This window comes from Mauremys reevesii, linkage group 18, assembly GCF_016161935.1.
Source record: "Mauremys reevesii isolate NIE-2019 linkage group 18, ASM1616193v1, whole genome shotgun sequence".
NCBI classification, from domain to species: Eukaryota; Metazoa; Chordata; order Testudines; family Geoemydidae; genus Mauremys; species Mauremys reevesii.
In genome coordinates, this window is record NC_052640.1 from 22,505,668 (window position 1) to 22,533,203 (window position 27,536).

At 44.1% G+C, this 27,536-nt stretch overlaps 2 protein-coding genes across 10 annotated transcripts in view; one reads left to right on the top strand and one right to left on the bottom strand.

The window, feature by feature from the left end:
* The window catches only part of CIT (citron rho-interacting serine/threonine kinase), a 99,412-nt gene extending 86,797 nt beyond the window's left edge, over window positions 1–12,615 (top strand). For 3 of the 7 annotated variants that reach the window (XM_039505786.1, XM_039505789.1, XM_039505787.1), the window contains exons 42-48: window positions 1,551–1,659; window positions 1,803–1,931; window positions 4,754–4,834; window positions 5,473–5,551; window positions 5,680–5,859; window positions 8,033–8,366; window positions 8,960–12,613. In XM_039505786.1, the coding sequence (XP_039361720.1) occupies window positions 1,551–1,659; window positions 1,803–1,931; window positions 4,754–4,834; window positions 5,473–5,551; window positions 5,680–5,859; window positions 8,033–8,366; window positions 8,960–8,983 (936 nt within the window). In that variant the 3' untranslated portion in view covers window positions 8,984–12,613. Of the gene's footprint in view, window positions 1–1,475; window positions 1,660–1,802; window positions 1,932–4,753; window positions 4,835–5,472; window positions 5,552–5,679; window positions 5,860–8,032; window positions 8,367–8,959 lie in introns of those variants that run through there. The other 4 variants (XM_039505788.1, XM_039505791.1, XM_039505790.1 and 1 more) reach the window with 3 other exon arrangements.
* A 2,724-nt stretch (window positions 12,616–15,339) lies between these two features.
* PRKAB1 (protein kinase AMP-activated non-catalytic subunit beta 1) lies at window positions 15,340–26,933 on the bottom strand. Of its 3 annotated transcripts, none has more exons than XM_039505614.1 (8): window positions 26,849–26,933; window positions 22,193–22,369; window positions 21,023–21,189; window positions 19,665–19,758; window positions 19,221–19,335; window positions 17,840–17,973; window positions 17,297–17,365; window positions 15,340–17,216 (listed from the first exon to the last, which is right to left on the bottom strand). In XM_039505614.1, exons 2-8 carry the CDS (start codon window positions 22,358–22,360, stop codon window positions 17,139–17,141), a joined length of 825 nt encoding a protein of 274 aa, XP_039361548.1. In that variant the 5' UTR covers window positions 22,361–22,369; window positions 26,849–26,933; the 3' UTR covers window positions 15,340–17,138. The 3 variants fall into 3 exon arrangements, with proteins under 3 accessions (XP_039361548.1, XP_039361547.1, XP_039361546.1); XM_039505613.1 differs by lacking the exon at window positions 26,849–26,933 and adding an exon at window positions 26,626–26,738; XM_039505612.1 differs by lacking the exon at window positions 26,849–26,933 and adding an exon at window positions 26,457–26,591.
* Between the last annotated feature and the right edge of the window lie 603 nt (window positions 26,934–27,536).

Here is a 27,536-nt window from a genome sequence, read left to right on the forward strand (position 1 = left end):
AGTGTGAGACTCCATTCTGCTGAGGAGCAAGTGCCTAAAACCTATGTTGCTCATACCGATTTTGCTTGCTGGCTAAATGACAGTAAATTGTGACCTGCTCCAGTTAAAATCAGAGCTGCTAGCAATTTTGGGTATGTCTGCATTGCAATTAAAAACCCGTGGCTAGCCTCGCCAGCTGAATCGGGCTTGGGCTAAGGCGATATTTAATTGCAAGTGTCCAATCCACTTGAGTCTTGAGAGATCCTAACCAGTTCTTTTTTAACCAACTTTGTTACAAATAAAAATAATTCTTCATTCTCTCATCTAAAGTATATTCAAAAAATAAATTTGATTGGCAGCATCCCTCCCCTCCCCCCATGCAACTCTTGCCTTTAAGGCCTGGAGGTGCCCAATTTTATAGTGCTTCAACCTAGTTGTCTGTTAATATGTAACACTGTGTATAAGTAAGGATCACTGCTTTACTCTAACTCTGCTTCTCAAATCTCTCCTACATCCTCTCCACCCCCATAATGGGGCTGTACAATGAACACCACAGCATGCTATTTAGAGTATTAGCCTAATTTGTAGTTGACAAAGGTGTAGATGACAGTTGCATGGTCTGTCTGAAAGAAACAAATCCAATCTTTTGGCTTTTCACAGATGCAAAAGCTGATCTGGCTGTAACTGTTGCTGCCTGCACTTCTAATGGTAGCTGGAGTTCAACCAGATTCATAGTGTGCACACCTGTCTTCTAAATAGCCAGTACAACCCCTGTAGAGAAGGAAACTCATGGATGTAGCAGGCAAATTAATACTAGTTCTCCCAGCAAGGGAACTGTTCCACCTGCTGGAGATTGCAGGCTCGCAGTCTGCAATTGTTAAACACCTTTTATAGAGGGAAATATTGCCACTCAGAATCCTATAAAAAGAACAGGAGTCCTTGTGGCACCTTAGAGACTAACAGATTTATTTGTGCATAAGCTTTCGTGGGCTAAAGCCCACTTCATCGGACGTATAGAATGGAACATATAAGAAGAGTATATCTACACATACAGAGAAGATGCCATACCAGCTCTAAAAGGCTAATTAATTAAGATGACCTGTTATCAGCAGGAAAAAAACATTTGTAGTGATAATCAAGATGGCCAGTTACAGACAGTTGACAAGAGGTCTAAGCATAGTTATCATAAGGAAATAGATTCAAGTAGTGTAATGACTCAGCCATTCCCAGTCTCTATTCAAGCCAGAGTTAATGGTATCTAATTTGCAAATCAATTCAAGCTCAGCAGTTTCTCATTGGAGTCTGTTTTTGAAGTCTTTCTGTTGCAAAATTGCCATCTTCAGGTGTGTTACTGAGTGGCCAGAGAGCTTGAAGTGTTCTCCTACTGGTTTTTGAGTGTTATGATTCCTGATGTCAGATTTGTGTCCATTTATTCTTTTACGTAGAGACTGTCTGGTCTGGCCTATGTAATAAGAGAAATGTTTAAACAAATACAGGGGAACTAATGGAACAGAAAAGTTGAATAAGGATCATCTAGACTCATGCCAATGTGCCTCGTCCTTCTCTTCCAGGAGATTGAAACTTCAGAGCCATGTAGCTGTATCCATTTGACCAATTACAGCATCGTCATCGGAACCAACAAGTTCTATGAAATTGAGATGAAGCAGTATACCCTGGAGGGTAGGAATCATTTCCTGTCATAAATAAACAGCTCTGTGAATGTTCCTTTGGGGTAGATACTTGTCTACCTACATGGGAGCAAGGGGTATGAACTTACAGGAAGGCTGGTGCTGACACTGCTGTTCCTTTCTACCCCTTTACAGAGTTTCTCGATAAGAATGACCACTCCTTAGCCTCTGCTGTGTTTGCTTCTTCCACCAATAGCTTCCCAATCAGTATCATACAGGTGAACCCTACAGGACAGAGGGAGGAGTACCTGCTTTGTTTCCATGGTAAGTGTATCATGTGGCTGCTGGACTAGCATGATCATCTGCACAGCATTTGTCACAAGATACCTGGGAACTGTAGTTATGGGAGGCTAGCCATTGGGTGTGCATAATCATATTGGGTAACAACATTGCTGGAAATGGCATATTAGACTGTAGGTCATATTGTGCAATATAAAATATAAAGGTTGTAGATCCTAAAAGGGCAAGACACTGATCCTATCTGTTAAAATATGTTGGTCAGATTCCTTCTGGGTTATGTGAAGATCTCTGTGCCTGTCAGTCAGCTCTTCTTTGAGTGTCCTCTGCATATTCCCACTCGTGTGACGCTCCAACCAGTGCAGCATGAACTGGTAGAACTCTAGCTAGCAGTAGTCGTTGGAGCACTCCTGCGCCTCCCTGGCCCATCCCCTCAGTGAATGTTGAACGTTCCAGGGCATAAGTATAAAAGGGGGTGTGGCACTCCAGCTGCCTAAATTACTTACAGCTGCAAGCAGCTGAATGCATGAGGAACTGCTTTGGGGTGCTCCTGGATCCATAGCTTATTAGCTAGTTAAGTTTTATAATTAGATTTAGTTAGCAGTTTGTTAGATCGTTAACTAGCTTAGTATTAGGTGAAGTTAGTTGTAAGTCTGCAGTTCAGAAATGGCAGAACTGAAGAATAAAAAGCCCTATTTTAAAAGATGTGTGTCACATCCGGCAGTATTTGTGGCATCTGACACACCTGCTAGATACTTGGCATCTCTGGGTGAGGGACACTCACCTTCAAAATGCTAGTTTGCTTGACTTATACAATGTGAGCAAAAAAGAACAGACAGAACAGGCCTCAGACAATTTTACTACAAGAAGCACTGTCAGCAAAACCATCTGGAACTGGGCAAGTTCAAGGCTCGAATGAGTCTGAGGCCAGTGTTGGCTCTGAGTGAATCTGGAGGGAAGGACAAACCAGCCACCTCTGTACCCAGTACTAAAGGATCTGGAAGTGAGAAGCTTCTGAAGAGGAAAACTACTGTGGTGCCCAGTCCCTGTTTCCAGAGTCAATCCACAACAAAGGCTATAGCTGTTATGGCGAGCACGAGCATCCCAGCCATGTCTGTCAGCCTCTTTGCAAAGAGCAAATCCCCAGAGAGACCCCTCTGACCAGAAGTTATTCAGTGAACATACTTGGGGAAAAGCATCATATTGGATCTAAATGAGTGCCAGGCCCCTTTACACCCTCGCCTTGGAACCGTTTGTTCACTGAGCGGGGAGGATGCGTAGCGCATGAGGGCTCCAACTTATTGCTTGCTAGAATTCTACCTGTTCAAGCTGCATCTGTCAGAGCATCCCAGGAGTGCGAACTTAGAATTCATTTGGAAGAACTCCAGTTACAGGTAAGTAACTTTCATTTCTATGCCAGTGCTGAAGAGAATACAATGGGATCTTTTAAATGAATGTTCAGTGCGAATAGATGTATAACCACTCTGATTAAACGTTCCTGGCTTTCTAACTTAAACTAGAGGATTCCTTATGTGATGCAGTGACTTCAATAGAAAGATTGTTCCTTTCATCTCAGTGGAGAAACAAAGGGTTATAAGCTACTTTTTAATGAAATTGTTTTTGTTGATCTTTAGTCCAGTGTCCTAGAAGTCCACAAAGCACCTTTAACTCCAACAATAATAATCCTTCAGGTATTTACAATAACAGCCTGCTTGGACAGCAGGCACACTTTTATGACTAAGGGCTTGGCTACACTTGAGAGTTACAGCGCTGGTGGTGGCTTTACAGCGCTGCAACTCACTCACCGTCCACACTGGCAAGGCACATACAGCACTGTATCTCCCTGGCTACTGCGCTGGCTGTACTCCACCTCGGCCTGGGGAATAACGACTATAGCGCTGCTCTTGCAGCGCTGGGGTGCCAGTGTAAACAGTGATTAATCTTACTACGCTGTAACTGACCTCCGGAACCTTCCCATAATGCTTTTTAAGTAAAGATAACACTCTTTGTTTTGTTGTGATGCCTCTCTTTGTTTTGTTGTGAACTCGGGGCTCCCCGAGCTGCTTATCTAAAAAACAAACACAGCTACTGTTTGCTCGAGCAGAGGGGGATGAATGTCCACAGCTAGTGTTTGCTTGAGGAGAGAAGCAGCCGGGTGGGGGGGTCTGTTTTGGAGCAGCTGCTTATCTGGTCTGAAGGCTATTTGCATTTAGTGAATGAGAGAGGGGTGGAGGATGGGGTTTAAACTTTTAAAATGATTGAAGGTTGGTGCTGTGTATCTTCAAGTCCTTAGAACTTGTAAGGCAGGGAGCTGACACAGTGTCAGCTCCAAAAATCCACTCTCTCTGTCCACCCCACCCCCCTCTTTTGAAAAGCACGTTGCAGCCACTTGAACGCTGGGATAGCTGCCCATAATGCACCACTCCCAACACCGCTGCAAATGTGGCCACACTGCAGTGCTTTCCCTACACAGCTGTACGAAGACAGCTTTAACTCCCAGCGCTGCACTCCTGCAAGTGTAGCCAAACCCTAATATTTCTGTGTTTCTCCTATTTGGAGATGCTGGATTCCTAGAAGTGTAAGGAATAATAACTTTACCTTACTCAGTATAAAGAGGACTTGGACTGCAACAACTGAACTATTGAAATCATTCCTAAACCAGCAGGGTTTGCAAGCACTATGTCAATGAGCGTCATTTAATTCTGGCTACTGTAGAATTCACCAGCTGCAAAAGATGGCCATCATATTTCTGTTGTAAAAACCCACCTTTGCTTGCCTTCCTCTCTTTAAAAAAATAAAAAATAAAAATCCAGCCACAAGCAAATGACACTGGTGATTGTTCTCTGCAGAGTTTGGCGTCTTTGTGGATTCCTATGGAAGGCGCAGTCGGACAGAAGACCTGAAATGGAGTCGCTTGCCTTTGGCTTTTGGTAGGTGTTGAATGATGTTTACCAGTTTTGTGCTGGTTCCACCCAGTTCCCGTGTTCCAAAATATTCAGCGTTCTGGGGGTTATCACATCCAGAAAACAGCCCCAGTGGGAAGGATCCCCTTCAGCCTCAGTGTTTTCTAGTGGTTACAAATAATTATAAACCTAAATGGATGTAGCAGCCTTTCTGAAGCATGAAGAATAAGAGGAAAATTAAATCAAAGTGATATATTTGAATAATATTCCCAGTTTGACAGTGACTAAATTGACCACGGGTATTTTTAATGATGAATGCTTAGATGTGTCTGAAATATTCAAGAATCTGGCATATCAAAATGAAATCATAGGGTCTTTTGCGGTTCCTAATAGATTTTGTCCAGTTAATATTCCATTTTTAAATCCCTTTTGTGAGATATGATTGATATAATGGTATGGGAGCAGATAGGTACAAGGCAATGCTTCTTTAAGCTTGTTTCTCCCCATTTAGCAATATAGTATATAGAACTGCTACAGAAAACCCACATCCTTAGTCTTCCCTATGGACTGCAGGAGGGCAGGAAAATGTTATCTTCATCCTGCAAGTTTCCTGACTAATTTTTACTAATGTCGAGTCTGTGCATGGTGTTCTTTCTCTGCTGCAGCCTACAGAGAACCCTACCTGTTTGTGACTCATTTCAATTCCCTTGAAGTGGTTGAGATTCAGGCGCGTGCTTCTCTGGGGTAAGTCATGCTCTGCTCAGCACTTTGGAGAGAAGAACTATGCTTTGCTGCAGGGGTGGTAGCTCTCCAAGAATAATATACAACAACCAGATTATAAAGAGTTTTTCTCTTCCCCCCCCTTCACTCAGCACTCCTGCACGAGCCCACTTGGATATCCCAAATCCTCGGTATCTAGGGCCGGCAATTTCATCTGGAGCAATTTACCTGGCCTCCTCCTATCAGGACAAATTAAGAGTGATCTGCTGCAAGGGAAATCTAGTGAAGGAGTCCAACAATGAACACCACAGAGGATCCTCCGCTACACGCAGGTATGAGTTACTGTGCTACATTCAGTGCCATTCCTCATGCTATGTATGAGCATTAGTTCTAGACCCCGTTCTCCAGTATTATTGCATGACAGCCTCATTTTGTTCTAGTGGGAGAAGCTCAGCTTCTCTCAGGAGTATCAGAAAATCCTGCTGGTTTAACAGATGTTTTAAAATCCAGAGTGCCGGTGTCTCCCTTCTGGAACCTGAACTCTGTGGCCATACCTCGATAACTTCCTCCACAAATACTTTCAAAACAAAACAGGAGTGTTTTGTGATGTTAACAATACTGTTGTGAAAGAAGAGATGGCCCCAGGCGATGAAGAATCTCTGCATGCATCTGTATTGAGATTCTTTTTGAAATTATTTTAATGTGTGTGTCCAAAACAAATCTTGCCAAGGAGGTTTCCTAATTGTTCTAGACAGAATATCCTAGCTGAGTCCACTTTCAGATACCCAAAGTCCCATAGAACAGGAATATCTTGAATGTTTTGGAATTAAAAGAATTTATTCTAGAACAAATAGATAATTAAGCTGTGATGATTTCCATCAAGACCATGGGAAGGCCTTCTGTGTTGAAGTCTAGGGTGACTGCCTTCCTCACTGAAGAATACTTTCCATAGAAATGGATTATAGTCAGTTGCTCCGAGATCCCTAGTTGATCCCTAGATTAGTACTGGATGAATCAGAGATGAGTTTTTGCCACAGGTAATCTGGATGCTTTGTTCTCTTAACATGACTAAGAAAACCTGTACCAAAGTTCAGTTTTAGAACAGTAATAAAATTAGATGTTTAAACATCGATACACTAAAACAAATTTTTTTGAATAAAATATTTATTGAAATAAATTGCTTGGCCCTAGTCATGGAATTATTCCTTAGCTACAACAGCTGGGACTGACAGAACAGAATTTGGACCAGAAATGATATTTTAATGTCATGCTGATGTGGCCATAGCTTGAAAGTCTAGTGCTAACAATTCATTATTGCAATGAAAATGAAATACAAGTGGCTTTAAAGGGTTGGGATTGTGGCTTTTAAAAACCATTTCAATACTGTATGTCTGAACGGGACAGAGTAGGAGACTCAGATAAGTGACGTGATCTTGTTCTGTTAAGCAGAGCGGGGACGAATTGGGCGGGTAAGTGAATATTGTGATTGACAGTGCCCTGTTGTATAGTGAAAAGTGTTACCTATAAAATGAGAGCAAAATTTAAAGCTTGGCAAATTTGTAACCTCTCCTCCTATCCTCTTATTTATTAGAATGTTTACTTAGATGTCTTGTAAGTTGTGCTTCTTGAACAAATCCTATGAGGTGTAAATTAATTTTTAATGTACTTTCAAATAGGAAATCCCTATTGCTATATTCCTAGGAAAATAAGTAGTTCTTGTAGCTGTTATTTAGGGCTTGTCTACATTACCCACTGGATCGATGAGTAGCAATTGATCCAGCGGGGGTTGATTTATCGTGTCTAATCTAGACGCGATAAATCAAGCGCTCTCCCGTCGACTCCGGTACTCCACCAGGGCGAGAGGTGCAGGCGGAGTTGACGGGAAAGCGTCAGTCGTCGACTTACCGCAGTAAGTAGATCTAAGTAGGTCAACTTCAGCTACGTTATTCGCATAGCTGAAGTTGCATAACTTAGATTGATTCTTCCCCCCTTAAGGAATATTCCTTAAGGAGCTGAAATGTCTAATTTAGTAGAGACACCCCTAAAGCTATGTAGTCTCCTTGATGCAGAGATTTCTGCAGGAATACTTATATTTATCTTCAGAAGGAGGGTAAACCTCTCTTCTGTAATACTTGATTTCTGGCTATAGCCTATTTAAAGCCACACTTATCTACCTCCTTTCATGAATTATCATTTACGCCTCTTTAGGACACCATGTTAAAGAAAAACTGCTGGTAAGAGACTCCATCTCTGTAATAATAACGTTCCATCCAACCAGGACTTGTCTGGTGAGTGGTAACAAGCCTTTGCAGTTGGTGCTATTATATCCACAGAGCACACAGCTGGGAGCCCAGGAGTGGGGCTTTTCTGAACAGTTACAGGGAAGTGGTTAGCATTTTTCAGTAAGGCTGAATTAGCTCTGGATGCTCTTTCACTGTGGAGTGATTGGGGGGGAAGATATGTCCTCTTCAATAAAAATGTAATTCTAAGGTTTTTGTCACTCAGCTGTCCGCGCCCATTGTTTTTGAATGACAGCAGCCCTAATAAGAGAGGTCCTCCCACATATAATGAGCACATAACCAAGCGGGTAGCATCAAGCCCAGGGCCACCAGAAGGTCCAAGCCACCCTCGAGAACCAAGCACACCACATCGGTATCGAGAGGGAAGGACAGAGCTGCGCAGGGACAAGTCTCCTGGGCGACCACTGGAGAGAGAGAAATCTCCAGGCAGGCTTCTGAGCACCCGCAGAGAAAGGTCCCCTGGAAGGTTGTTTGAAGAGCCCAGCAGGGGGCGAACGCCTGTGGGAGGTGCAAGAACTCCACTCTCACAAGTCAATAAGGTAAGCTGGAGCTCTGTCAAACGTCTCATCTCAGGAAAGTATCTGAGTCTCCCAGTGCAGAGTGACTGTTTGTACTGTGAAAAGCCTGTGTGGGTGAGGGGCTTTTAAAATATATGTGCAATCACAGTACATCGAAACATATGCATTGGCTGTGTGAAAATCTCTTCCGAAGAGAATATTTCCCCACAGCACTACTTTCATGCCATTGCCAAGGCAGCTGGTCCAACACTGGGTGTGTTAGAGCTGTGTATGACTACAGAACAGGTGTTGAAGGCATTGTACATCTGTGAATGTGGAGGGTATCTGCACTGAGAGGAATCAGGCCCACATGAAATGGAATGGGGATTTGGAAGAAGATGCTTGTCAGGAACTCACTATATGCCATGTGAAGATGGTGGCCGTCATCACTGGTAGGTGGGGAGATTCATGACACGTAGCATTTTCACCTAGACAAGGAGACACATGGTACTTGGTAAAACTCTACTCTGCCTCCTGCTGAAAGCCCTGCTGCTAGTGTGTCCTGGGACTACGTATAGGAGAACAGGAATGTTTTACTGCATCTTGTATAACTTGTCATTTTATTTCCCTGCTAGGTCTGGGACCAATCTTCAGTATAAGTCTCAGCTAGACAAACTTACTCCTCATCGTGATCTGCAGGAAAAACAAAGGAAATGTACTGAGTATATGCACTCCATGCTTCTGCTGCCCAGTTACCAAAACCACCTTCTTGGGCCAGAACTGGCTCCGCGTCAGGAGGCATGTGACTCTAACAAGGATTGTCTGCCTCTCAGTTTATTTCCCTGCACCTTCCTGCAGTCATACTTTTTGCACTTTGTACTACTGTTACTCTTTCAAGCAGTTCATAAACTTTTTGTACTCTAGCTTTAGTCCTTAACAGTTCATCAAGGAAATCAAATGGGATAAGGATCCCAACCCAAATCTTAACGTGGTTAGCACCATTTACCAGATAATAAATCATAGTTTTGAAAAAGATGCTGGAATTTATCATGGCCTTGTAAACTGAAAGGCCATGGTGACTTGGTTGCAATAGACAGCATCACTGGATATTCTCTACAGAGCTCTAGAGAATTAACCTGGATCCGTTTGTTCCCCTGCCACTTTCAAAGCTAATTCTCTGTAAAATTGACCCAGTGCAGCTTTGTTCAGCTGGATGATGAGGAGGGCAGATCCCCTGATTAGATGGTCACAATCCCCCAAGCCCTAAAACAAAGTGCATTGTCTCTGACGTACTGGGGTACAAGACTCTTTACCCAGGTTTTCTGCATGGCAATTCACTGCATGCTGCTGCACCATCACTCTGGCTGCTCTCACCTTTTAGGTTGCTGTGCTAAGTATTGTATTGTACCTCACTTGTAAATTAATTGAAGCCTTTAGATTACGCTGCAAAATAACCGCCATGATTTACTGGAGAATTTGGCACAGAAGAGAGTTACAATCCTTATTATATGACAAGAGAACTACAATCGCTGTCCCTCACCTTCACACACCCCAGTGGTAAACACAGTCCCATTCAGAAATTGTATCAAAATCCTTAGTCATCATTTGCCATAGAGGCCACTCCTCAAGTGGTTGACAGGTTGCCCCCTGCCCCTCAGGAACGTCAAAGGAAAGCATGAGAAAGCAAGTGCACGGAACTGTCATCTCTCAATACAAAGTTCTTCTTTCCTGTTCTGATTGTATCTTGTTGTACAGTAAGAGCTAATAGTCACGGCACTAGAGGATACTTGCAATAAACAGCTTTGGCGGTTACCAAACACCTCACCTTTGCTTTTGCCTCTAACCTCAAGCCATTTATTGCTTCATATTCTCCAATGCCATGAACATTATCCCTTGTAACTGAGCCAGAGAGCAAATGATTTTCAAGGCAGGTTTTGACCATTCAGTCTGCTTCAGTGACATGCTGAGTAAAAAAACATGTTCTCTATAAATGGAAAAGAGCAAAACTGCATCCAGTTTTCTCGTTGGCCAAGCCTTTTATCTTCTGCTTGTCTCTTGCCAGCAAGTGCTAACCTGTCCTAGACACCCATAAACCTCCAAATGCCTTGTCAATGCCCTTTGGCGAGTTTCATGGATATTGTGTTCTGTTCTCTTGTCTGTTGGGTTATTTTAGACCAGATGATTTGGCAGGAAATGTGCTGAAATTTGTCTCTTGGTCTCAGTATTTTGAAAGGTCACAGAGATCAGTCTTTAAATCTTTGCATCTCATGGAAGATCTTCATGACCTGAGAAATGGGCTTGTCGAGTCCTGAAAGTGTATATCCTGTCTTGTTTGTGAAATGCTTCCTGCTATAGAAATAGCTCAAAGGACTGTACATATTTACAAGAAACTTTATATTCGTAACAAAAGGGAATTGAATCGGTTTCTACTTTTTTATTGTAAACTGTGCATTTTTCAACACTAGCTTTTTGTTTTAATGGTGGTTGTGGACAGCCATCTTCAGACATTGGAGGGGCCTCAGCTTAATCCTCCCAGATCCCATGTAGAAATATTGTAACATTAAATTGCAATCGAAAGCTTGTTAGCATTAATGAGGTTTTAGGTATCTAAAAGTACAGGATTTTTCTTCATTACCTTTTTATTATTGACAAGGGAGGGAATCAGAGGTACAGATCAAGCTCCACCTGGAAAATATTGAACTTTGTTGTTGAACAATAACCAAATAAAACAATTAACTATATTAACTAGCATGGTGAAATGACCTTTTCCTTCCATGTAGGGTACCACTAAGCCATTCTAACAGATCAGCCACTAGCAGGAGCTACATAAGTGATAGGCGTGTAAGCTTAACAAAGAGCTCACCTTCAGAATATTCTGCCTTTTAGCAGACATCTCCTCCCATGTGCTATCAGAAAATTAAAGCACATTGAAACAGAGGTGGATTTGTCCAGATTTTTAACTAGTAGTGGTGAGCCCTTAGATACACACCCATTGGTGGTGGTAGAGATACACATGAATATCTGGAAGAAGAATCCAGCCCCTGGCAAATAACCCAGACACAAAATTTCAGCTAGGAATAAACCCCTTTAATTGCCAACAGCATAGGCTTAGGCGGCTGCTGCTGCTGCTCTTCTGCAGTGGTGTCTTAATAGGAAGGGAAACAGTTATTCATCCCACCATCTTAATATTCTGGTGCTGTAATGCCTGAGAGCTGCAATTTTTTAAAAGCCTACACAAATATAATTCAGATTGTACTCAATCTGCCAAGTTACTGTACATCTTAATAACTTACACCTGGTGGGAAAACTCTCTCGATCAGACTTAAATGTAAATACAACTATTTTTAACTAAACAATTTTTACAGGGTCTGAAGAATTCTTTCACAGGAAGAGTTTTTAATATTCACTCTGCTGCCTGCGGTGACTTTTTATTTCTGTCCTCCTACTGTTCATTGCTTTTGTGCACATAAATACCCCCACCCTCCCTATGAAGAGTTTTCTTGGTGGGCGTGTGGGAGAATTACTAATAGCTACTATTACACTTTGGTCTACACAACATTTTTCATGGCAATGTTCTGCATAAAGCCAAACTGCTTGATTTATCTATTGTGCCTACTACCTGATGTATCTGATGAAATGCTAACTTGTTAAATGTTCCTTTATTTCTATTTTAATGTGCACAAAGAATACATATTTAAAACTCATTGTTTCAGTCCTATGATGCATGATCAGAATTGTAACAAAACTAAAATAGTTCAGAAACTGGTGAAGTAAAATATTTATTAAGCCTTTTGACTACCATGAACACTGCACAAATTCTCACTGTCACCGTGCTGAAATTTACTGGAGAAAAAGCATTGTGTCTATTGCAGAGTTGCTAAGGTTTACTCACAGGGAGGAAAGGGAAGGAGAGATACTGCACCTACCTATAGCTCTAGCCTCATAGAAATAGCCAAGAAACAACAGCCAGAAGTGGGCATATACAGTAGCTGCTACACTCTTCCACTTTGCACCCAGCTTCTCCTGTTGGAGGAATTTAATTTTAATAATAGAAAGTGAGCAGAATATGATGAATCGGACTCCTGTTCACTTTTACAGGAATCCACTCCAGCAACAATAGGGCTGGCTACATTTCAACAAACTGTCGCCCTCTGGCACATGGCCCAAAGCTGTTTCAGATAGTGCTGCTGTTTCACGAAAGGTCAAAACTGACAATCGAGCATGTCACCAAAAAAAAAAAAAGTGCATGATGTCAGTACAGAGAATGTGTGTTGCATAGAAACATCCACTGCCCCAAGAGTGGGGTTGGAATATGGCCCTGGGTATCGACACCTGCTATCGTCTCTGGCTGAGGAAATTGGATCATAATGGCTGAGGTAGAGGTGTACTACTGCGCTATTACAGTTGTGTAGTGTGGGGAGACACCAACTGGGGATTAGTCTTTAGCACCAGAGGGAGACCCCACCTTACTTCTAGAGCAGAGATGAATTCTGCTTCAGCCCAAGAAAGTGAAGCCAGGATGTGTAACAAAGTGGTGATCATTAACTTTCCTCCCAATTACTTCATAGCATTTGTTGGAGAAAGGTGAGAAGTAATTACACAATCTTTCTGCATGTGTAAAGCTGGGGGCTATACGAGGCCCTCAGGTAAAGAAGGGGGCTGATTGTCTATTTAATTATTAGGCATAGAAGGAAGCTGAGGCTGCTGTTCTAGTCAATACAACTGGCCAGCTCTATTTGCAGCATACAATTCAATGCAGGGGCAAGAAGCCACTTTGTGACACTAGTTCAACAGCTATTACATAGCCTGTGTAATAACTAAGAGAGAACTCATTTGAGCTGTAGTGGGACCCAATCTTCGACCTAAAAACACCAGATTTACCACACCCTGAGCTCTGTCTCCTATTGAAAGTTTCTTTTGCCACACATTTTTTTTCAACATCACAAATTTAGCTATGTAACCCCCATACCAGCTAAAGAGGGGGTGAGCCCACTAAACAGATGACAAACCACTGTCAAAAAACTACACTAAACCGAGGGATGGGTTTTTGATATGAGGCTCTTGAGTGTGGCTGGCTTTGTTTTTAACATGGATAGTTTACTAAGAATGGCTGTATGGCCAGCCACCAACCGTAAAAACAAGCACCTAAGAAAATGGTCACCCAGGTACTGCATGGTGGTTTAGTGCCCACTGTGGCTTTAGCAGTGGTCCAGTTTCCCTCCTTTCCGAGCGCCCTCAAAACTAGCCACTGTAACTAGGGCTGTGAGTCTGACACCTCCATAATGCCCACAGCTGCTTGGGGGGCTAGCTGCATAGGCTGCTGCTGCTCAGGCAGCGCCCAAGCAGCCAGTGTGGCTAGTCCTGGGGTGGCGGGAGCAGCTACATGGGGGGACGCACCCGAGCATCAGTCCTAGGGGCAGCCCCCCCACCATCAGTGGTTCCCAAGGCTGTCCAGAGCAACAACCCTGGGGCCTGCCCAAGCTTCAGTCCCAGAGGAACAGAGATTAAGGCATCTTGGGTATTTACATCATGGCCATGAATTTTTGTTTAGTGCCTGTGAACTATACCTGCCTTTTACTAACTCTTGCCCATGGGCCAGAAATTGGCAGGCAGCATTCAAAGGCAGATGTACCCTGTATATTTTTCTTTGGGTGTGCAGCATGTCATGCAGGGCTTCTAGTGGATGCCATGGGACATAAGGCAGAGGCTTTGTGCACTGCAGCTTTTTGGGGGGGGGGGGGGGAGGGAGGGTAGACTGACTCTTGGCGCCACTGTAACAGTCTTACACGCTGCCCAGAGCATTTTCATGTACAGCAGGCCTCCCTCAACCACAGATGCAAAGGCAGACTGGGCATATCAGCCATTGGCACAATGAGCTCAAACGTTTCCCTGTCTTCCACGGCAGTGTGAGTGGGCCTCAAACACGCTGAGCTTTAACTCTCTGAATAGAGAGTGTCCACAAAACAGCTCTTTGACAACCCCCGTGACAAAAAGTTTTGAGGCAGCATATCCCCAGGTGTGGTGATTTTCTGGAGCCCAGCAAGAAAAGCTTTGCAGCCCAATGGTGGGCCAGCCTGCAGCCCAATGGTGGGCCAGCCTGCAGCATCACATTACTTATTGACTGACAGCCACCATCTTAAAAAATATATATATTTGTGCTCATCTACCTCTTCATACCTAACACCTGCAATGCTGCTGGGAAGTTTTGAAGTAAGTTATCCAGGTATGGACATGAAGTATAGCTCACACTAATGGCTTATGCCATTGCTGACAACTCCTCCTTCGTGTCCCATTGCCTCACTCACGAGCAATTTATTTTACTGTTTTGTGACAGAAAAAGTCGGTTGGGGTCACCTCATAGATTCCTTTTTATTCTAGTATGAATTAATCCTCCTTCATTCAAAACATGCATCTAGGTATCAATTTCACTATTTGAGACTAATCACCTCTAGAAATCCGCTAGTAGAGGTTTGCTTTTTCTTTGATTTAAAACCAACTCGGATTGGCTCTCCCACTAACTAGTCCATCCCCTTCAACATCCTAGTGTCTGTTGGTGGCTAATTCATTTGGTACCTGTGTCCTAATCTAGCTGATTACTGTACTGGAAAAAAGCTATAGTGGAGCAAGTAGTGTGATGAAACTAATCATAAATATTAGCTGAGAGGATACTGACATTACAGCTGCAGAAGGTCAGTTACATGCACTATTTAAAGTTTGGCAATAGATAACAAAGGTGGTAATTGAGAGTAAACACGGGCCAACTTGTATTGCCAAGCCCTGGCGCTGTCTCTGGGAAGCATTTAAATAACTAGCAGGTTCTGTGTAAGAATGAGGCTCAGCAGCTTATGGCCAATAGTAAAATTGGCAGGAAGCCATTAAAAAAATTGCAATGATTGGTGCAATTAAAAAAAAATTAATCACATAATTAGTTGTGGTGTTAATAGAAAACCATTTATATAAATATTTTTGGATATTTTCCACATTTTCAAATATATGGATTTCAATTACAACAGAATTCAAAGTGTACAGTGCTCACTTTATTTTTGATTACAAATATTTGCCCTGTAAAAAACCAAAAGAAACAGTATTTTTCCATTCCCCCATTGCAAGAACTGCAGCGCAATCTCTATCCTGAAAGCTGAATTTACAACTGTAGAATTAAACAAAACAAAACCTGAACAATGTAAAGCCTCCCAGTGCACTCTTTTTCAGCCAATCGCTCATTATGCCTCCAGCCAACCGAGTATGGTCATGGTCAGTGGGGCTGACAGGAAACAAAAACACATTATCCATTTTTCCTTAAAATGCTTTATATTTTAACTTGTTTCTGAAGGGGTCAGACAGTGACAGGAATTCCATGTTTTCCAAGAAAACCCAATAGCAATGTACCCTGAACTACTCAAAATATTGTAACAATATAATTGAACAGTTCAGATGACTGAAAACGAGTCTTATCATTGACTGTATCACATCTAATCGTGGTCACCAATGATCTAAGTAACCATATGATTAGCTACCTGGTGGTTTTAGTAATATGCACCCCTGTGTAGTGGGTCACTCTTATTGGCACTCAGAGGTGCCCAGAAATGGGCAGGGACTACGCATTCCCCAAGTTGGTCCCTCCAGGGCAGGCCTGAGGCACAGTGGCAGGGAATTTTGCGTTGCCCCTACTGCATTCGTTTTGGGATCAAATGGATCATCATTACGAAAGGCAACCAGGCACCATTTGCGAGAACTACATTCGCTTATACAAATATAAATAAAGCAGGAAGTGACAGAAATTGTTGGGAGTCCTTGCTGCAGAGACCACATGAACTTAAGTTGGCAGAGTCAAATGCAAATATAGATTCAGGGCCAATCCAGCCCTTGACATGAGTGGGTGCAGTGCCACTTCACAGGGGCTGCAGCTGCTTATATCAGCAGATGAGTTTTTCCCTCAATACCTCATTTACTATACAGTTTTTAAAGTAACTTGGGAGTCACCTTACCATCAATTTGATAAAAGCTGATACTGAAGAATTAAAGTCCTTATGCTAAATTAGTCAATTTCTTTATAGGAACCCAGCCCAGTCCTTATCAGCAAGAGAATTACAAGTTTGTTACAAGAACAGATTATCGCAGGGCGCATTATATGGTCTACATGAAACCCAGCAATTAAGAACAATTGTCTTTATCAGCACTTCCACTGGGGAAAAGTTATTTCGGAGTTCTCATAAGAGAAACAATGCTAGAGCGTCACTCACATTGGAAAACATACTCAACTCATCTACTGATTAAACAAACAAAAAAAAAAGAAATAGTGACTGTGATAGTGGCAGCATCTCTGGCTTTGCCCAAAAAAGCTGCAACAGAAAAATGCCATTTTTCACGTGTAGTCAAGCCAGGGAATGGGCTCTTTGTGGAGCTCAGTGGTAATATAACTGAATGTTGGAGCTTTATGATAAAAACAGCCACTCAATCAGCAAGGATCCCGCACTTCTTAGAATATTATTTTCTACAGCCTGTATCGCTCATGGATGACATTTGAGCTGTCACGATCCCCATATTTCCCAGCCTGATTTCACTGGTACATCCCAGGCGATTGTTATTGAGCTGAGAAAATGACAGCACCACCAGTCATCTATTTGGTCCTGGCTGAATCTGAAAACTTCCAGATGGGACTGAGAGAACAAGGCAAATATGAAACAAATGTGAAGTCTTTAAAACCGTATGAAATCAGAGTCTGTTTACACTAGCATAGACCATGCACATGTTTCGGTTTAACGAAGAATTTGTTCCCTCTGGCACTTCATCACCCCAGGATACCGGGTCTAATCATATTGGCTTGTACAGCAATGTAGTCACATATTTTTTCTTGTAACGATGAGTGGCGCTGAGTACCATCACTCCATCCTAGGGAAGGTGGAAAACAAATTAGCACAATGTAATGGTTAACTAAATGCAACTGCTGTGATAAGGTAAGACTCCCTTACCTTGATAGAAAGTGCATAGAGGTGGTTCAGCATGACGTGATTGGGCTCAGGAAGTAGAGCTGGATCGCACTGAAAAGCATATAAAAGGAGGAGACAGAGAGTGGAAAAACTAAATTATGGCATATTGTCTTTCACAGGCAACCACTCAACAAATCTTTGTATTGGCTCCCCATCAAAATTCCAATATAATCAAAGATCACTTAAGGTGGGACCAAGGGTATATACGGGGTTACCTTTCCTCCACCTAGGAATGGGCCTTTTCTCATTTCTTACAGGTTTGCTATGTTCTCAGAAGTTCTGATAATTTTGCAGCGTATAGATTAGGATTTATGGGTGGGGAAACGGTGTTACTATTCTTCTTCCAGTTTTGAAAAAGGATCAGTTAAGAAGATAATTACAAATGGATCAGTTTGGACTTGAGTAATAATGATCTCACCCGCTAGGGGACGCGTCCAAGGTTTGGGATTGTTACAAGCAGCTCCAGTGCATGTTTAACCTCTCAAATACCTGACCTTGACCCAAAGAAAAAGGTTGTCTACTCACAGAAATGCCAGTGTCCTTATTCAGGATCACCTGCAGCAGGTGTGGTGGAAGAATAGGTGGAGTCTTGAAGCGTTCCTCTGGCTTAGAAACATAGGGATCCTGGTGGTAGGGTCCTGGGGGTGAACTTGATAGCTCTGTTAGGGAGATGTTAAAATATTTAACCTTAAAGATGATAAACTCTTCACTGATCATTAAGCTGTAGTAGTAATTTCACATTCAGAAAGATGTGTATGACAGAAGTTAATTGCGCTATAAAGTAAATCCTCCAGGAATTATAGAGATGCCACACTTCCTGTACACTCTAGATGAAATCTTTGGTTTCCTGGGACACACTTCCTGCTGGGCCAGAAACAAATTAAAAAATACAACCATCACCCAGGACAGGGCCCTTACAAGCTGCAGCGACACAGCACAGTAGGAAGTTTTGTCACATCATTTCAGAAATTAGCTCCTGTTCCTAACATAGGGTTAATCTTGAAACTGGTCTGCTCATCAGCAAGATACTACTCCAACAGCACACAAATATGGGAACACTACTAGCTGACAGAATGCAAAGGGAATCCAAATTTCAGAATCGGGTTACAGAATTTTGGAAGTTTTGTGAAGCTCAAGCACAAAGATCTTTAGCAAGGAGCCCAAGAGATGATTTTAAAGACTCCAGAGTCTGCCTACTGGAGACCGGCTGAGTAGGGTCAATCAGCAGCCAAAACTTCAAGGGTTGGTCCTGAAGCTTTTTATTTATTTATTTATTGGGGGAGGAGGAGGGGGAAAGAGATCTCCTTGCCCAGTATTTCTGTAGCACACATTCAGTACTAAGTGCTACCGCAGATTATTTGCTTTTATGCTAGTTTTTGGCAGTCCTGGCAAATAGTGGAATAAAATCCCCTTCTTGGTGACAAAATATTACTGAAATTATTTACTGTATACGAAAGGGGCCAAGCTGGCAAATAGAATCCTCCAGGTACCCAGACGCTGCCATGGCATTCCCCACAAGCACACAACAATCCTGAAAAAAGGGCTCAGTCTCCGTGACCTTCAAACCGCTGTCAAGGCGGTCAACCTCAGTATCAGTTTTGAGGTAGCTACTGATTCACCAGGGAGTGGTCTGAAATCACCACTTCATGCCTCACATTCAAAAGGCAATGACTTACTACTGATCTAGATGGGGTTTGATCAGTGACCTGTACTCTGCTACAAACTCCTCACTCATTCCAGCTTCTCTCCTTTTACATTTCATGATCCCTGCACATATCCCCAACAGATCAGGTATAAAAAGTGAGATTCTTCTACTTTGGGGATTTAACTCAAGACCAGGAATTAAACGTAGAGGGTATTTACGGAACTTCAAGCACATGGTATAAGATTACAAATGGATTCATACCAGACATATCTGAGCATTTTTGGGAGTCCACCATTAAAGCATCAAATACTTCAAAATCAGTTTTCTTCACCTGAATGATGTTGTTAACCGTACCAAGCTGGCTGGTTACTACTGGCTGGGAAGAAACAGAGGCAAAAAGTCACAATTCAGAAGGTATGCAGGGTTATTAATATTCTACAGACTTGAAAAACCAATGTCCCACAGTCCTCATCACCTACTTCTTGTTTAGCCTCTGGTTATTTAACAGACAGCCAGCATTATTAGCTTCAGATTGGTACAGTTACCTAGGCCAGCTGGGGCGGGGAACATTTCACCAGATCAAACAACCAATTGCTATTGTTAGCAAAGGCCCTTTCTTTTAGGTTAGCGTGGAAGCCAACTAATTTCTCCCATTCATGTGCATGAATCATCTTGTAAACCTGCAGGATCACATAAAAATGTTACCTCCGAAGGATCATGCGTCCACTGACCATCCACATAGAACTTGTACTGGTGCTCTCCTTCTGGAAGATCCAGGATTGCTACAAAGTTATTGTGGCTGTGATTTCAGAAAAATACACAAACAATTAACCTTTTATTCTGAAAAATCTATTCATCTACAGACTCGCTACAATTATTGTACGATAAAGAATGCAAAGATCTCAAACAGAATCTTTCAGAAAATTCCTGAAGGGAATGACCCTTTTAAAACAGCATGTGAGGCAATCCAATGCAATAATCTAAATGTACAGAAACAAGCTAAAGCTAATGAGTACCTCCTCAGTGACAGCTGAGTCCTCTCTCTTCATAGGCACAACTGCACATGTTTTACATTAACACCGATCACCAGAAAATCCAGGCTCCTGGTGTCAAAGGGTTAATGTTGTGTTTCTGAAAAGCCATTCGTCTTGCATCTTTGTTACCCAATACAACATGAGAGCACACTAGTTTTGGCCCATCAGCCAGAGCTTCACATACAATATAAAGATATACTGGAGTGAACTTTTTTTCAGTATCTTCCATCACAAATCTTGCCCATCAAATGAACAAGAACTGCGAAAATGAAAGCAGTAACCGCCAGAAAAACTGCTCTGAGTAGACGCAGTTTGATCAGATTGTCATTCCTGTGCTACGAGCTTCCTGCCTGTTTTGAGGTCTTCACAGGAGGAGACAAACCTACTTTTTCCCCCCACCCCGTTATTATTTCTTTGTACTTTTGCTAGGAGAGGTCTAAGTTGTCAGACAAGAAATCTGAGACTAGACAAACTCTACAGACCACCATGCCAAAACTACCTCCCTCGCCTATTGATCTGACCATGGCATCCAGTTCTTTGAATCCTTCCACTGCCTCCCCTTGAAGCACTGCACCATGTTTGCCCCTCCAAAGCCCTTTATAATGCCATCCTGGGCATGTGTCTTGGGCCTGGCTTCCAACTACATTCCCCGCTCAGTCTGTCCAGTCTGAAAATTATCCTAGTATTGATGCTCCATTGGTCCCCTTTTCCCTACTCCTGTAGCTAAAAACTCTTGTGGTTTTCCCAGTGTGTCCCATCTTCTACATCTACCTTTAGGCAGTAAACCCTGCATGGCAGGGACTGTGTGTCTTTTCCACAGTGCCAAGCAAATAACTATTTCCATGGGACAATTTTCACCTCCAGCAGTCAGCGTGTCCCACCATTCAAATAGTGACAGTTAGCACAATACACTAAGATTTCTCCTCTTAAGAGCTCTCAAAGCTAACAGAGGTGTGCAACAATAACATGACCCTAATTGCTTCCAACTTTAGATAGAATGCCAACGATGCAATGTAACAAGTTTGTTACCTTCTTGTAAGAGGAAGTTTACTCCAGTTGTTGAAGGAACCTGACAGATAAACCTCTTTCCCTCCCGCAGTCCAGCGAAAGACTGTTGGCCGATTTTGAACAGGGACTTTTTCACTCACTTCCAGATCTTGCTGCCAAGCTAGAAATTCCTCTCTCTCTCGTGGAGCCTAGAAGCACAAAACTTTACTCAACAGAAGTTCTACGTTGGCTCCTTTGCCCTGTGAAAGGAGAGGTAAGCTTAGAGAAGGGTAACATTTGACTAAAGGTATCCTCAACTCTATGTATGTTCTTCACCATTCCCATAAACTGGAAACAAATGCAGGTAGCCACTGTTATATCAGAGACAGAAGTCGGTATCTCAACAGTTTGCAAGCTAGTTTGTAAATATTTTTAAATAACCCATAAAGTGAAAGATTAGTAGCCTTCCAAATTGGCAGAAGATATTAAAACAGAATGCAAAACAATTAAACCAGAGAAGTAACTATCATTGAGGGGGGGAGAAGCATACAAAGTAGCTGCACATATTTAAACTGAGGGGTAAAAAATAATTAAAAAGGAATTTCTTGTATGAGGCATTTGTTAGACCCTACAAAATGCCTTCCATAGAGAACTTGCAACTGGACCACAGGTACAGCTTAACGCAACATATGATGAAGTTGGAAGACAGTGAGCTAAACATTCTTATTACACCCAACAAGGGGGACAGACCAAAATTAGGACCATTAGAAACTAATACTAAATAGGGAACTCTGACAGAACTTTTAAAATGGAAAGAATCGTCATCTGGAATGTTACTGAGCATGGTGATTAAAAAAAAGCATAAAAGGAACTTAAAAGATATAGCAAAGGAAAGTGGTGTACTAATATACAACATTGGGCAAGGGCTTAGAGCCAATGATCTTATTAGTTTTCCTACAATTTTTGTTAAAGATGTAGTATTTCATTCACAGAAATCTGCTAAAAGGTTAGAAGAACAAAGAAATAGTTTTTTCTTCCCTTAGAGAGAGAGAAAGTCAGCAGTGCTTCAAGTTTCTAAAACTCAGTTCATACAGAAAATTGGCTAAAATATCACTAATATCACTTCCAAAAATACAGCTTGATAGAATGTCTAAGCTACGAGGTGCCAGTGTCAGGGGTTATGATGGAAGGAGCCGCCATAACTTATGATACCTTTATTTCCTCAGAATGGAACAAGTCTGCATCTTCAGGACTATCCATCAAGATTTTTGGTCTGTCACCTTCTTTTGTACTAATGGCTCCACCAGAATTGTCTCTTCGGGGCGTCTTATGGCCCCCATGACGCTCCATACCAGCTCGCTCACTGCTTGTGTTCCCCATTTTAAGTACCTGAAAAGAAAAGAAATAGCCTTACCCAGTGTGACACACACATATTAGTGAAGTTTGAGCTCTGCCATTTTGCTTTTAGAAGAGACTACAGAAATAAACCCATGGCAAAACAGACAGTGAGAAATCAGACACGCCCAGTAATACAAAGGCAGCCATAAAAAACAGTAGAAAGATATTCCTACTCCTTTCATGCATACACAGTACTGACAGAAAGCATAGTAATTAGACCATAACAGCTTGACTTGTATTATAAGCGACACTGGAGGAATGGGGCGTACAGACAGATACTCCCTGACCCGACTCCACACCCTTAGCACGGACCAATGGATAGGACACTAAGCAAGGAATTAGGAATAAGAGCCTAGTCTTCTGACTTACAGAGCTGGAGAAAAATCATTCAGTTACTCTAGCCTACAAACATCTTTAAAATATACTATACCTAAAACAAGCTTGCTCCTAAGGCAAAAGGGGTAACTATAAGGAAAGCCTGCATATAGCCCTGTTTATTTTGTGTTACAAAGTAAATCCTGGCAACTTTGAAGCCTCAGCATGCAGGTAGTTGTCACAAAAGCACAATCTCTCCTGTGGTCCTTCAGAGATACTCATCATAAGATAAGGTCCTCTATGGTACCACTCAAAAGATGAGAGGAGCTAATATCAGGGTGCTTAGTCCTGGAGCCCCAAAACCAACATCTCTACAACTTGAACTGAAGGAAGATCTCTTTTCTTTATCTGTTAACAAAGCCTTATGTTCTTTCTATGCAGAAGCTAGCCAATAAAGGCACACACATTCATACACATATATAATGACACCAACTACAGTCAATAACTAAAAAAAAAGAAAACCCACACAAATATTGATGTCAGTAAGAACTTGTCTGGGCTCAAAACTACCCACAAAAATATCAATAATTTTACTTAATTAAAATGTTCTTCAAATATAGCCACTGCAGTAGTTTTCAGAAAGATCTACCTACTACAAGAAAGTTTATAGGGGCGATAAGCTCTTTTTGAGATTGAGGGAGACAGATGTTTGAAGTTGGTGCATTTGTCTAATCAAGGTTTATTTTTAAAACTAACAAAAGCAGCCTGGTGAATTTACTCAGAGTAACTGTGAAAAAGAGTGAAGAGGATAATTTCATCCTCAGTTTACTCATCAGTTTCATTAATTATTGGACTGTTTTTTTAAACATCTCATTCCAAGTGTAACAGGTGTCAAGTCTATTAAACCTCAGGTCAGGGTTTCATGGATCCTACCAACATACCAAGCCAGCCCCAGATCTGGGGTAAAATTTTCATAAAGGCTTCTGGGACTTCTGTTTCTCAGTTCTATTGGCTTTCAGTGAGACTAAGGCCTCGGCTACTCTAGGGGGGTGGTTCGAACTAAGATATGCAACTTCAGCTACGCTATTCGCACAGCTGAAGTCGAAGTATCTTAGTTCGACTTACCTGGCTGTTCTCACAGCGGTGAGTTGACTCCCCTGTCAACTCCGCTTACTCCTCCTGCCGAGGTGGAGTATGGGTGTCGATTCGCGGATTGATCCCCGATACATCGAACACTACTCGCCGATCTGGCGGGTAGTATAGACGTACCCTTAGGCCCCAGACAAACAAAGGGTCTTAAGCATTGCAATGCTACCTTTGAGGCATGAAGAAAATAACTGAAATCCACAAATCCTGGATTAGGCGTCTTTGCTCCCTTTACAATGAATGGGGAGAGAAAAGCTGGGGAGAGAACCGCTTATGCTAGTAAATGGGAGATACTGATGAGAGGGGTGTGTCCAAAGCCCCACCAAAGTCTGGGTTCCAGGAAGCCTCCTATTTTTACTTGCCATCCAAATTGTGATTAATATTCAGATATCTATTGGAATGATAAAGTTAAATGTCTAATAGCATACTGCACAAGTGCAGCCTTTTCTATTGCTGGTAACAAGTATGAGAGTCTAGATTTAACCCTCAATTTAAGAGTCACTAGGAGTTACTTACTGAGTCAGTTTTCTCTTATGAAAATTTATAACTGAAAGTCCTTATAATACTCATCAACAATTCATTGATACACTGTTTTAAGAACTTCTTCCAGTCTCCCTTTTAGCAATCCCGTGAAGTTACAATATCCAGTCTCGAGTATTTCAGATAAAAATTCCAAAATCTGCCAATTCACCAATCCAATTACTAATTGTAATATTAGTAGGAACCCTTCCCATCCCATCTATCCCATATACAAACCATCAATATACAGAAACACTGAAGTTGTATAAAAAAATTAAATACTTGATAACTACTATTAATCTGTTTAAAACATGAGTGTTGCCACATTGGGACAAACTTTCTAAGTAATTAACTCATTATTTCAAGTTTCAATTACTTTTTCTTTTATTTCACGACAGCCCATCATTTCTGAATGTTAAGTGTTCACAGTGTTATTTTTTCTAAAGCTCAAGGAACAAACTCTGATGAGACCCCAGCAGAACACGCCTGGAAGATGCCCCTTAATTATCCCATAGTCTCAGCAGTCCTCAAACTTTAGCAACCTAAGGACCCCCCCCAAACCCCCTGCTCAGCCCCCTCTCCACCCCTTCCCCCAAGACCCCACCCCACCTCTTCCCCCATCCCACCTCTGAGCCAGTGGGATATTTGAGTGACCCCCAACTTCAGGTGGGTGGGCAATTATGGGAGGGCAGGAGGGTCTGCCTCCCTCCACCCAGTGCAGCTGGCCTTGCGGTGGGTGATGGATGGAGCCTCTGGCCAGGGGCTCCCTGGGCACTCACCCAGCTCCAGGAGGAGACACTGCTCTCAAGCGTGCATGGCTCCTGGCTCCCTTCCAGGTCCCACCGCCCCATGCATGGGCCGGCTGCCCCGGGGCGGTGGGCCTACCTTTTTTAAAGTTTTCTACCGCTGCTGTGCGCCTGCTCGCTCTCCTCCCAGTGGCAGATTAGCCACTGGGCCAACCTGGGGCCCCAGAAAAATGGGCACTCCCAGGTCCTACCCACTCCACCCAGCGCTCCAGCCTGGGACTGGGATTGGGATGCAGGGGTTTGCCCCACTCCATCCCCCTGGTGCTCCAATCAAGGCAAGGGCCTTGTCCCACTCCATCCGCCCCACCGGCGCTCCAGCTGGGGTGCGGGGGCTGGCCCCGGCATGAGCGCCAGGTGGGTGGAGTGGAGCAAGCCCTGACACCCCAACACCACTCTCTGGCTGGAGTACCAGGCGGGCGGAGTGGGATGGGACAAGCCCCCATCCCCTGACCCCTGGCGGCAAAGAACAAAATTCCAGCCTTGGTGGCAGGTTGTTTCTGTAGAGTAAAAAGTCACGAGTCAGTTTCACGCTGCCCCTTCAGTCTTCGGGGATAGAACCACGGAAACACAGACTTGGACGGGGCCCCCAGAGGTCACCTGGTCAAGCCCCCGACACTGAAGCTGAGCCGTGTATACCGAGATCATCGCTGACAGGTGGTTTTCTACAGCCCCAAGCCATCACCTCCCTCAAGCGCCGATGCACCATTAGCAGCGGCCGCAAAAGGCTCCCTTGCCCTGTGCCTCCACCGGGCCCCGCATGGGCGGCTCTGGGGGGGGAGGGGGGGAGCTCGCGCTCCATGGCCCCCTTGACCGCGGTGATTTCGTGTCAGCGCTGCGGGGGGTGGTCACGTGTCTATCAGAAATGAGACCCACGAACTCGCTAGGTGGGGCAAGGATCCAAGTCGCGGGGGGGGGGGGGGGAACCCGGGCCCGAGCTCGGGTTCGCCAGGAACTCAGCCCCGAACCCAGGCTCCTCTCGGGCAGCGCTGGGAGCCCGCCCCGCACGCGGATCGCGGCCCCGCCTGCCTGGGGGCCGGGAATAGCGGTTGTAGGAGGGGGCCCGGGCCCAGGCCAGGCCGCTCCTCCTTCCCCTCAGCCCCACCCCCAGCCTTCTCCCTGCCGCTTTCCACGGGCCGCCGGGACCGGGGGGGCGGGGGGTCGCCGCCCATCGCCTCAAGGTCGCCGGGCCGGGCCGGCCGCTTGGCACCGCCTCCCAAGGGCGCCGCCCCCGCTTCACGGCGATACCCAGCGGGCAGGGGCTGGAGCGACGGGACCCGCCACCCGCATCTCACCGGCTGCCGCCCCCGAGTCTGCCTCAGAAACTCCTTCGGAATCCGGCCCCGTCCGTCCTCCCGCCCGGGCTACTTCCGCTTCCGGCGACGCCTGTGCCCCCCTCTCCCTGCCCCCTGCGGCGCGCGGCCGCTACAACCGTTCCCGCCGCCCGCGGAGCAACGCTCGAACCTGCCCCCCGGAGCTTCACTTCCGGTCACTAGCGCCGCCTTCCCCCGAACTTCCGGTCAGTCTGCGCCCCTCGTCCCTGCCCTTCCGGCTGCTGTCGCGCGCTCGGGCAGGACTCGGAGACCCTCATCGGCCCAACCCCCCGGGCCCAGGTTCTGCGGTTCAAGGGATGCCCCTTATTGGGAGCCTCATCCAGCCCCGGCCCCGCTCCTCGGTAGCATCTGACCGTGCAACGGATCCCACGTCGCGTTACCAACGTGCCGCGGCCAGCAAACGGCCGCGTGGGGTAGCCAGGGCGGAAGAGGATACGTGGGGGTGGGGGTGTTCTCCAAGTCTCTGCCTCCCCCCCCATGGCACCAGGGCTTGCAGCCTAGTGCGCCGCTTTTCATAATCCGGTTCCTCCTCGTGCCTCTGCTCTGATCGGCAGTGCGACAGCTAACAGGGTTGCCATTTAAATGGTCAGCAGTAGGCTTCAGGGTTAACGCATCCCTAGCGATGAGTAGAAGCACTTGACATTGTGCTCGGAGCTATTGGTAACGCGTTCCCCGGCGAGTTAGGGGGCCTGGCTGACATTACACCAGTGGCTGGTATGTTTTATGCAGGGCCATAAGAGTGCTGGCCATGTATTATAAATCATCATCCCATTTCCTGACCGGCATGTCCACATCCAGGATTCTCCCATCTGCCGAAGTATAATTTTGTCCCATAGATCCCGTGTTTGGAGCCCAGTTCTCTTACAGCTGTTAAGGGTGGAGATGTGGGAAGCAGGGGATTATCTGAAATAGTGCTGAAAGAGTCTGGCAGAGCTTTTCCACCCACTAGCTTTTTACAGCAATAGAATTACTCCCTTTCCTTTTAAATACAGTCGTGGGGCCCCCTCTGTGATTTTTCCTATTTTCCCAACTCTCTGCAGC

Excerpts from the sequence above, each read along its gene's own strand:
- PRKAB1 (XM_039505614.1), bottom strand. The coding sequence starts at position 22,360 with ATGGGGAACACAAGCAGTGAGCGAGCTGGTATGGAGCGTCATGGGGGC. Across the intron at positions 21,190-22,192 it reads TCCATTCTGAGGAAATAAAG|GCTCCACGAGAGAGAGAGGA; the intron begins GTATCATAAGTT and ends TTGTGCTTCTAG. Across the intron at positions 17,974-19,220 it reads AAAATGCTCAGATATGTCTG|AGCTATCAAGTTCACCCCCA; the intron begins GTATGAATCCAT and ends TCTCCCTAACAG.